This window comes from Aquarana catesbeiana, linkage group LG02, assembly GCF_042186555.1.
Source record: "Aquarana catesbeiana isolate 2022-GZ linkage group LG02, ASM4218655v1, whole genome shotgun sequence".
Lineage (NCBI taxonomy): Eukaryota > Metazoa > Chordata > Amphibia > Anura > Ranidae > Aquarana > Aquarana catesbeiana.
Genome location: NC_133325.1, coordinates 30,767,073 through 30,777,980, shown reverse-complemented (window position 1 = coordinate 30,777,980; position 10,908 = coordinate 30,767,073). Strand labels below are relative to the sequence as shown.

The window sequence follows — 10,908 nt, the reverse complement described above, 5'->3', positions numbered from 1 at the left end:
TACCAAACATGTCACGCTTTATAATTGCGCGCACTCGTGGAATGGCGACAAACTATGGTAGCTATGAATTTCCATAGGCGACGCTTTAATTTTTTTTTTTTTTTTTTTTTTTTTTTTATGGTTACCAGGTTAGAGCTACAGAGGAGGTCTAGGACTAGAATTATTACTCTCGCTCTGACGATCGCGGGGATACCTCACATGTGTGATTTGAACACTGTTTACATATGCGTGCGCAACTTTCGTATGCGTTTTCTTCGCTGCGCGAGCTTGCGGGGACGGGGGCGCTTTAAATTTTTTTTTTATGTATTTTATTTATTTTTATTTTATTTTTATTTTTATAGGTTGTGACAGGTACTCTTTATGGAGGGATGGGGGGTCTAAAAGACCCCCCATCCCTCCTTTACACTTCAAAGTATTCAGATCGCCGAAAATGGCGATTCTGAATACTGTATATTTTTTTAAAATTTGGCACCATTGGCAGCCGAGTAAACGGGAAGTGACGTCAAGACGTTACTTCCGCGTTTACATTGAGAAGGCTGGAACGAAGCCGCCGACAGCTTCCCTCCAGCCCGCCCACAGCCGCCGGAGGCACCCGATTGGACACCGGGCCTCCCGATCGCACGGGAGGCCCGGTAAGAGCGGTGGGAGGCAGCGGGAGGGGGGATGTCCCCTCCCGCTCCGCCGGTATAACAGCCGAGCGGCTTTTAGCCGCATGGTTGTTATATACAGATAGCCGATCGCCCGCTCGAAACAACGGTACCGGGATGATGCCTGCAGTTGCAGGCATCATCCCGGTATAACCCCGGAAAGCCAAGTACGCATATCTGCGTACGGTCGGCGGGAAGGGGATAAAGTCCCCACAATGATGCTCCGGTGTGTGTTCCTTTAGGCCATACACTACACCAATGTATTGCAACATCTCTAATCTCCAATTATCTCTCAGCAGTAAAGTATCTCCGAGAGTCCCGGAACAGATTCCTTGTAATACGTTGTATCATTTCTCCACAATCCTCCCAGTGCAGAATGACGGCTCTCTGATCACCTTGTATCCCTTCTACTAGATCAGTGGTTCTCAACCTGGGGGTCAGGACCCCCTCAGGGGTCGAATGATAATTTGCCAGGGGGTCACCGAATCCTGGGCTGTTCCTGAAGCCCGCACTGCTCTCCCAGCCTTTTTGCGGCTACCCAGCTGGGCTGTCCCTGGAGCCCGTGGCCGCCCACTTAGCCTATTCGCAGCCGCCCATTCAGTTCACGGCATGGCTGGGGGACAGAGACTAGAGGCTAGAGGTCAGCTGACTGGTGAGGAATGTGAAGTAGGAGGGGCTGGAGGAGACCCTATCTTCTGATTTCGACATAGGTGCCACTGTTACGAGACACCACAAAGTCAGAGACACAGTGAGTAACCTGTGATTATGGTTGCCATTAAAAGTGCCCACTACAGTTCTCAGATCAGCAGATGACCTTGATCAAGAGCACCTAAGTTGGCTGATCAGAACTCCCCACCAGCACTGCCACTTATCCCAACTACCCACCAGCACTGCCACTCATCCCATTCCCCCCACTCCTCACCAAGGAGTAAGAGAAGGAATAAAAATAGAGAATACATGGAAGGGAGAGGAAAAGAGGGGGAGGAACAAAGAAAAAGGGAGAGAAAGACAAAGAGAAAAGACGGCTAGAGAGAGGAATGGGGAAAAAAAAATAAGAAATTAGGATGGAGAAAGAAAGGGAAACAAAGAGAAAGAGTGGCACGTCCTAAAATGTACCATAAGGGGTTTCAATACTGTACGAGTGGAAGGAACTCAGGGAGCGCTGAATGTCCATTAGGGGCGCAAATTACTTGTCTTGCCTTGGGTGCTGACCACCTACGCTACAAAAATAATTTTACTTTTGGGGTCCCCACAACTTGGGAAATTTTATCAAGGGGTCACAGCACTAGCAAGGTTGAGAACCACTGCTCTAGATCGACCTAGGTGTCTTCTAAGCAGTACCTATAGATATTTTAGCTGCCCAAAAACATAACATTTAGGATTCTGTGTATGTTTAGTAGGGATGAGCTTCGTGTTCGAGTCGAACCCATGTTCGACTCGAACATCGGCTGTTCGATCGTTCGCCGAATTGCGAACGTTATGGGCCGTTCGCGCTAAATTCGTGTGGCGCGTCACGGCCCATAATTCACTGCGGCATCGCAGTGCATTGCTGGCTGATGATTGGCCAAGCATGCACTATGACCCGCATGCTTGGCCAATCACAGCGCCGTCAGTAGAGAGAGCTGTAATTGGCCAAAGCCAGGGTGGCTTTGGCCAATTATGGTTCAGGGGATTTAGTACACACCCCACACTATATAAGGCCGCCTGCACGGCGGCCCTGTGTAGTGTGTGTTCCGGTGTGCTGAGAGATAGAGAGAGAGAGAGAGAGACAGTGTCATTTGATTTGAGTTAGATAGATTAGGCAGAACAGTCAGTCAGTTAGCTGCACTTACAGTGTATTGTGTATATATATGCATCCCAGGTGTTGCATATATATATATACACTGTATTCAGTTTAGCTAGATCCGTTCCTGTTATCTTCTATCTAGACTATTTACATTTAATGCAGTGCGTCCTGCTCACAGTGTTCAGCTAGATCCGTTCCTGCTATTTACATTTAGTGCAGTGCGTCCTGCTCACAGTGTTCAGCTAGATCCGTTCCTGTTATCTTCTAGACTATTTACATTTAGTGCAGTGCGTCCTGCTCACAGTGTTCAGCTAGATCCGTTCCTGCAATTTACATTTAGTGCAGTGCGTCCTGCTCACAGTGTTCAGCTAGATCCGTTCCTGCTATTTACATTTAGTGCAGTGCGTCCTGCTCACAGTGTTCAGCTAGATCCGTTCCTGCTATTTACATTTAGTGCAGTGCGTCCTGCTCACAGTGTTCAGCTAGATATGTTCCTGTTATTTACATTTAGTGCAGTGCGTCCTGCTCACAGTGTTCAGCTAGATCCGTTCCTGCTATTTACATTTAGTGCAGTGCGTCCTGCTCACAGTGTTCAGCTAGATCCGTTCCTGCTATTTACATTTAGTGCAGTGCGTCCTGCTCACAGTGTTCAGCTAGATCCGTTCCTGCTATTTACATTTAGTGCAGTGCGTCCTGCTCACAGTGTTCAGCTAGATCCGTTCCTGTTATCTTCTAGACTATTTACATTTAGTGCAGTGCGTCCTGCTCACAGTGTTCAGCTAGATCCGTTCCTGATATTTACATTTAGTGCAGTGCGTCCTGCTCACAGTGTTCAGCTAGAGCCGTTCCTGCTATTTACATTTAGTGCAGTGCGTCCTGCTCACAGTGTTCAGCTAGATCCGTTCCTGTTATCTTCTAGACTATTTACATTTAGTGCAGTGCGTCCTGCTCACAGTGTTCAGCTAGATCCGTTCCTGTTATCTTCCTACTGACAGGCAGGCTTGTCTGGTTACAGTATATAAAGCTACCTGAAGAAAATTACAGGTGTTCTATTTGATCCTATTAGTACCACGGTCAGGCAGCTAGACTATTTACATTTAGTACAGTGCGTCCTGCTCACAGTGTACAGCTAGATCCGTTCCTGTTATCTTCCTACTGACAGGCAGGCTTGTCTGGTTACAGTATATAAAGCTACTTGAAGAAAATTACAGGTGTTCTATCCCAGCTTAGTGCAGCTACAGGCCATTAGTATGTCTGGAAGGCCAAGAAGGAGAGGCAGACAGTCACAAGCCAATAAGAGAGGGCAAGCAGGCTCTGTGTCTAGTGCTGGTCGTGGAGACGGTGCATCCTCATCAGCACGTGGCCATGGGACACGCTTGGCCTTTTTTTCGGCAGCTGGCCGTGTTGAGCCGCAACATGCGGAAGACTTGGTCGAGTGGATGACCAAGCCGTCCTCATCCTCCTCATCCTCTCTCACCCATGCCCAGGGTGCTTTGTCTGGCAAAGCAGCGGCCTCTTCCCTCAGCTCAATGTCATCAGTGACTCCTTCCCTAGCTCCACCATGTCCTCATGAGGATTCCCTCGAACTGTTTGACCACAGTGTTGGGTACATGCTCCAGGAGGATGCCCAGCGTTTGGAAGGCTCTGATGACGATACTGAGCTCGATGAAGGCAGTAACATGAGCACGGACAGAGGGGGTGCCCAAGAAGGACAGCAATCTGGCAGTCATGCTCCCCCTGCTGCAGCATACTGCCAGGTTTGCTCCAGTGATGAGGAGGGAGGGGATGATGAGGTCACTGACTCAACGTGGGTGCCTGATAGGAGAGAGGAGGAGGAGGAGGAGGAGGAGGAGGAGGCGGCGGCACATCACCAACGAGGCAGGATGCCCTCCAGGGGCCAGCCTAAGGGCAGCACATTGACTGCATCACACCCCAAAGCTCCACATGTGCAGGGCGCTGCAGTCTCTGCGCGTTATTCAAAGGGCCTGGTAATGGACTGGGGGGTACCCATGCCGTTTGTCTCACTGATTTTCATCCATATTGCCAGGACCCGACATGACATTAAACCCGCAAGCAGTTTTAAATGAGATTTTTTCCTTTAAAAATGACATTTGGTGCAGGGACTGTTCTAAACATGGGAAACACGCGTCACTTTACAGGCATACTATAGACACCCCCCAGGTACGATATTTAAAGGAATATTTCACTTTTTTTTTTTTTTACTTTAAGCATCATTAAAATCACTGCTCCCGGAAAAACGGCCGTTTTTAAAAGTTTTTTTTGCATTGATACATGTCCCCTGGGGTAGGACCCGGGTCCCCAAACCCTTTTTAGGACAATACCATGCAAATTAGCCTTTAAAATGAGCACTTTTGATTTTGAACGTTCGAGTCCCATAGACGTCAATGGGGTTCTAACGTTCGTGCAAACTTTCGGTCCGTTCGCGGGTTCTGGTGCGAACCGAACCGGGGGGTGTTCGGCTCATCCCTAATGTTTAGGGTTGCTGTCAACCGGTTTGTAAATTAGGAGACCTAGTTGAGCTTTTTTTTTAGGGAATGTTAACCATTGTTACCGAGTACATTAAGGTGTGCACTCTCACCCAAAAGTCTTCCAGGTGAGAAACAACGTTCCCTCCCGGCCACAGCCTCGAAAGCTCACGAGGGACACCTCAGGGTACTCCTCCATCCACCTTTATTGTGTCATTTAGTCATCATAACATAGAGAGGATTTCAGTGACAGACATCCTATGGGCTCTATAGTGGAGATGTCCACAGAAGACAGTGAAGGCGGAGATGTTCCCGGAATGACCTCTAGGTGGCAGAGTGGAACGATACATGTGATGGAGTCCGGAGAGCAGAGAGCCTCAGCCCCCCACAATCCCCCCTGATCCCCATTATAGGGGACATGAAAAGTCTTCTTTATAAGTCAGATGTATACCGTGATCGGTGACCTATAAGAAGTGAGCATGGACGGATCCCCCTGATCCCTGTGCTGTGTATTTGGCAGAACAGACAACAGCTGCTCAGTGTGGAATCCCCGCTCACACTTTCTATTCTAATTAATAATCCACATTGAAGGAGTTCAGAGATCTCCGAGTATTGTGTGATGTGCGGAGATTTTACTTTGGATTTGGGAAAACAAAATAGCGATTTATTGCAAAAATAGAACGTGCAGATCTAGGCGGGCAATTTGAAAAAAGAAAAAAAAAAGGCGCTTTTCAATGAGGAGGAGGAGTGTGCTCTCATTGTCCAATCAGAGGGCTGGAGATGTGTATAAATAGCGCTGCAGAGCGGCATAAGCTCACGTTCCTTGTATCAGCGAAGCACTGAACAGTCATGGCAAGAACCAAGCAGACAGCCCGTAAGTCCACCGGAGGCAAAGCTCCCCGCAAGCAGCTGGCCACCAAAGCCGCCCGCAAGAGCGCCCCGGCCACCGGCGGAGTCAAGAAGCCTCACCGCTACAGGCCCGGCACCGTGGCTCTCCGAGAGATTCGCCGCTACCAGAAATCCACCGAGCTGCTCATCCGCAAGCTGCCCTTCCAGCGCCTCGTCCGAGAGATCGCCCAGGACTTCAAGACCGACCTGCGCTTCCAGAGCTCCGCCGTCATGGCTCTGCAGGAGGCCTCTGAGGCTTACCTCGTCGGACTCTTCGAGGACACCAACCTCTGCGCCATCCACGCCAAGAGGGTCACCATCATGCCCAAAGACATCCAGCTGGCACGCCGCATCCGCGGGGAGAGGGCATAGAGAGAGAGAGACACACTCCGAACTACTACTAATCCCAACACAAAGGCTCTTTTCAGAGCCACCACATCCTCCTATACAAAGAGATCTATATACTCCATCATCACACCGACTACATGACAGGGAAATCCCTACAAGACATCCACACATCTCCCCACCTCCTTCCTCAATAGATATCTACACCCACTACATACCGATTATGTTTTACACTACTCATTTTTTTTTTCTCTAATCTTTTCCTCTCGACTGCTCCATGCTGTGATAGAACTTAAGTCACTTGTACAATAATCCTGTCAGTCCAGCCAAGGCCCCCCCGGGACACTCCGCCCCCCTCTTTCCCTATCCATCACTTCTCATCTCTCCAGAGACCCGTCTGGAAATATGAAGGCTGACTAGGAAAAAAAACTGCCAAGTCCCTTTTCTCATTTTATTTCAACACTACCGCCTTATATCGGTGAACATTTCTTCTACTTTCAACACTACCGCCTTAAATCGGTGAACATTTCTTCTACTTTATGGTTTATCTGAAGGGATTATGAATGTTTGGCCGGGGGGGACCATATTTGTACAATGGGGGCTCATGAGAATAAGAGAATTATCTTTGAGTGCGGTGTTAGATTGTCATTTATTGATACAATTATTTCCATCAATCCATCACAAATGGAGAGACTAGAAGGAACAATTCATCCAGTATTGTGTGAAAAAATCCGGGGAACTCCCTTTTTTGTTCCATTATTCTCTACCGCCCATGGATTGGGGGGGGGGGCTAATTGTTGCATAATGGAAAACTGAAATTATGGCGGGCAGTTTGAAAATTTCCAACTCCGCCAATCATAACCGCCTGTGCTTCATCTGTCAACCAATGAGAGCGTTTTATAATGAAATTTCTGACATGGAACCTGAAATGTATCCGTTTCCCTCCGAATGTGATATCGGCGACCTGGGGATGGTAAATCTGTAACTGGATATTTATTTAGTAAAGAGTACATTGCCCACATAACACAATGATCTTGTCGCTGATCATTCTTACTCCACCTCCCTGGGGAGATCTCCCAGTGCGAAAATTGTCTCCAATCCGCACCACAGAAGTGTATATGTATATATATATTGGGGGGGGGGGATACCTGAAGCTATCCTTTGTATCAATGACGGATGTCATGTGAAGAGTCCTGTGATCGGATCTCCCGCTTTATTCTATATTATTCTATAGAGGGGATTGGGTAAGGTGGTCACATTGCTCTGTATGGAGGACTTCTAATGCGGCCCCCCCTGGTCGCTGTGTGTATGTAGAGCTCTGTCAGGAGGAGGTGGGTGGCTCTGAGAAGAGCCTTTGGGGGGTGTAGATGAAAGGAGGTCTCTCCGGTGGGGATTATTTCTTCTTTGGAGCGGCCTTCTTGGGCTTGGCTGCTGTCTTGGGTTTAGCCGCCTTCTTAGCCGGACTCTTGGCGACTTTTTTCGGCTTGGCTGCAGCTTTGGGCTTCTTGGGGCTCTTTGTCACCTTCTTGGCTTTGGCAGCTGCAGGCTTTTTTGCGGGTTTCTTGGCGGCCTTCTTGGGGCTCTTGGCTGCGGTGGGGGCTTTGGTGGTGGTCTTCTTCTTGGGGGACTTGGCTGGCTTCTTGGCGGCCGGCTTCTTGGGGGACTTGGCCGCAGCCGATGGCTTCTTGGTGCTTTTCTTGGCGCCTGCCGCCTTGTCCTCCTGCTTCTTGTTGATCTTGAAGGATCCGGAGGCTCCATGTCCTTTGACCTGGACGAGGGTCCCCTTAGTCACCAGCCCCCTAATGGCGATCTTGAGGCGGCTGTTGTTCTTGTCCACATCGTATCCTCCGGCGGACAGGACCTTCTTGAGGGCGGACAGGGAGACCCCGCTGCGCTCTTTGGAAGCGGCCACGGCTTTGACGAGGAGCTCGGACACGCTGGGACCGGACGGCTTCTTGCTGCCTTTCTTGGCTCCTCCGGCTGCCGCCTTCTTGGCCGGCTTCTTCTTGGCGGCGGGCTCCGCTGGAGGAGCGGCGGCTGGGGCGCTCTCAGTCTCCGTCATGATTCCTCTTCAAGAAGGTTTACAAAACGTTCATAATACGATGATCCGAGCGCTCTGCCTTTATACAGTACGATCGTCATTTCTATTGGTTGGTATACAACACGCTGTCTGCACTCCTATTGGTTACACATTAGACACGCCCACCCACTCTTACTTCAGTAATGGGGAATCTTCTCTCTCTTGTTGTGTTTTCCGGGCAGAGAGAAAAATGATTTTATTCTGGAATAGAACGATGTCCGATCTTCATCGGGGACCCGATCTGCTCACTGGACTGTCACTTATCGGGGGGTCACTTACAGCTGTCAGGAGCTGCTGAGGAGGCTGAACACAGAGGCTGCAAACACAGCCATCCTCCTGAGTGTGTGTCCCATTCTTCCTTCTATCTTGTTTTCTACACAAATTCTACCCAGAAAACAATCTTCTCACATCTCCCACTAGAATGATCTTCACATTAGATGAGTGAAGAGTGACCATCGGGAAACATTTCCCCCTAATACACAACTCTGCTCATCTATAGCTGAGTAGAAGGAGCCTGGAACAAAAACATCAGCCGGTGACATGAGATCCTTGTGTGATGTGATGGCAGATATTGTTATACATACAAATGTCTCAGCTGATTACACAATGTCATGTTTGATGTGCTATGTATCATTATCTGGTCATCATGATACATCTATTGTTATCCAGATACTTTGAGTATGTTTATCGATCTCTTTTACTACACAGCTATATATCCTACGCGGGTGCAATGCTTGCTTTGAATCCTTCTATCTTGAATATAAGTTTATTGTTTTGGTGATCAAAGAGTCAATCCATCAGCATTGGATCCCCCAAGAGATCATTTCAGTAACAAGAATTTTGCTGAAAATCCTAATATAGTGTAGCTTTAGGTGAATCGTGATAGTAAATATTGGCTATTTGTAGGTTAGTGAGGGGTGGATTTATTTCTAGGCTACTAAAATAAAAACATGCATACTGACCACAAAACGTATTTTATTCTGTTAACATTCTCCAGGACAAGATTTCAGGGTGTTCCCTTCCTCTCAGATCCAAAGAAAACTAAAAGTAAAGGGAATTCACCAAAAGAATTGAACTTAGAGATTTAAATATTAGACCCCCTTTACACATTTATCATCTCCCCTCTGTATCCCAGTTAGGTCCGCTCCTCCTTTCCCTAGATAGCATCTCTTCTCTGTATCCTCAATAGGGATGAGCTTCGTGTTCGAGTCGAACCCATGTTCGACTCGAACATCGGCTGTTCGATCGTTCGCCGAATTGCGAACGTTATGGGCCGTTCGCGCTAAATTCGTGTGGCGCGTCACGGCCCATAATTCACTGCGGCATCGCAGTGCATTGCTGGCTGATGATTGGCCAAGCATGCACTATGACCCGCATGCTTGGCCAATCACAGCGCTGTCAGTAGAGAGAGCTGTAATTGGCCAAAGCCAGGGTGGCTTTGGCCAATTACGGCTCAGGGCATTTAGTACACACCCCACACTATATAAGGCCGCCTGCACGGCGGCCCTGTGTAGTGTGTGTTCCGGTGTGCTGAGAGATAGAGAGAGAGAGAGACAGTGTCATTTGATTTGAGTTAGATAGATTAGGCAGAACAGTCAGTCAGTTAGCTGCACTTACAGTGTATTGTGTATATATATGCATCCCAGGTGTTGCATATATATATATACACTGTATTCAGTTTAGCTAGATCCGTTCCTGTTATCTTCTATCTAGACTATTTACATTTAATGCAGTGCGTCCTGCTCACAGTGTTCAGCTAGATCCGTTCCTGTTATCTTCTAGACTATTTACATTTAGTGCAGTGCGTCCTGCTCACAGTGTTCAGCTAGATCCGTTCCTGCTATTTACATTTAGTGCAGTGCGTCCTGCTCACAGTGTTCAGCTAGATCCGTTCCTGTTAAATTCCTACTGACCGGCAGGCTTGTCTGGTTACAGTATATAAAGCTACCTGAAGAAAATTACAGGTGTTCTATTTGATCCTATTAGTACCACGGTCAGGCAGCTAGACTATTTACATTTAGTACAGTGTGTCCTGCTCACAGTGTTCAGCTAGATCCGTTCCTGTTATCTTCCTACTGACAGGCAGGCTTGTCTGGTTACAGTATATAAAGCTACCTGAAGAAAATTACAGGTGTTCTATTTGATCCTATTAGTACCACGGTCAGGCAGCTAGACTATTTACATTTAGTACAGTGCGTCCTGCTCACAGTGTACAGCTAGATCCGTTCCTGTTATCTTCCTACTGACAGGCAGGCTTGTCTGGTTACAGTATATAAAGCTACCTGAAGAAAATTACAGGTGTTCTATTTGATCCTATTAGTACCACGGTCAGGCAGCTAGACTATTTACATTTAGTACAGTGCGTCCTGCTCACAGTGTTCAGCTAGATCCGTTCCTGTTATCTTCCTACTGACAGGCAGGCTTGTCTGGTTACAGTATATAAAGCTACTTGAAGAAAATTACAGGTGTTCTATCCCAGCTTAGTGCAGCTACAGGCCATTAGTATGTCTGGAAGGCCAAGAAGGAGAGGCAGACAGTCACAAGCCAATAAGAGAGGGCAAGCAGGCTCTGTGTCTAGTGCTGGTCGTGGAGACGGTGCATCCTCATCAGCACGTGGCCATGGGACACGCTTGGCCTTTTTTTCGGCAGCTGGCCATGTTGAGCCGCAACATGCGG

General features: G+C 48.1%; 2 protein-coding genes across 2 annotated transcripts; one reads left to right on the top strand and one right to left on the bottom strand.

Annotated features, from left to right (window-relative positions):
* The first annotated feature begins 5,768 nt into the window (after positions 1-5,768).
* LOC141126462 (histone H3) lies at positions 5,769-6,179 on the top strand. Its single transcript, XM_073612404.1, has one exon. The coding sequence runs from the start codon at positions 5,769-5,771 to the stop codon at positions 6,177-6,179; it is 411 nt and encodes a 136-aa protein (XP_073468505.1).
* A 1,228-nt stretch (positions 6,180-7,407) lies between these two features.
* On the bottom strand, positions 7,408-8,242 carry LOC141129678 (histone H1.5-like). Its single transcript, XM_073617772.1, has one exon. It carries the CDS (start codon positions 8,212-8,214, stop codon positions 7,546-7,548), a length of 669 nt encoding a protein of 222 aa, XP_073473873.1. The 5' UTR covers positions 8,215-8,242; the 3' UTR covers positions 7,408-7,545.
* Positions 8,243-10,908: the final 2,666 nt, after the last annotated feature.

Bases quoted from the DNA above. Each gene is read 5' to 3' on its own strand.
- LOC141129678 (XM_073617772.1), bottom strand. From the start codon at position 8,214: ATGACGGAGACTGAGAGCGCCCCAGCCGCCGCTCCTCCAGCGGAGCCC.
- LOC141126462 (XM_073612404.1), top strand. From the start codon at position 5,769: ATGGCAAGAACCAAGCAGACAGCCCGTAAGTCCACCGGAGGCAAAGCT.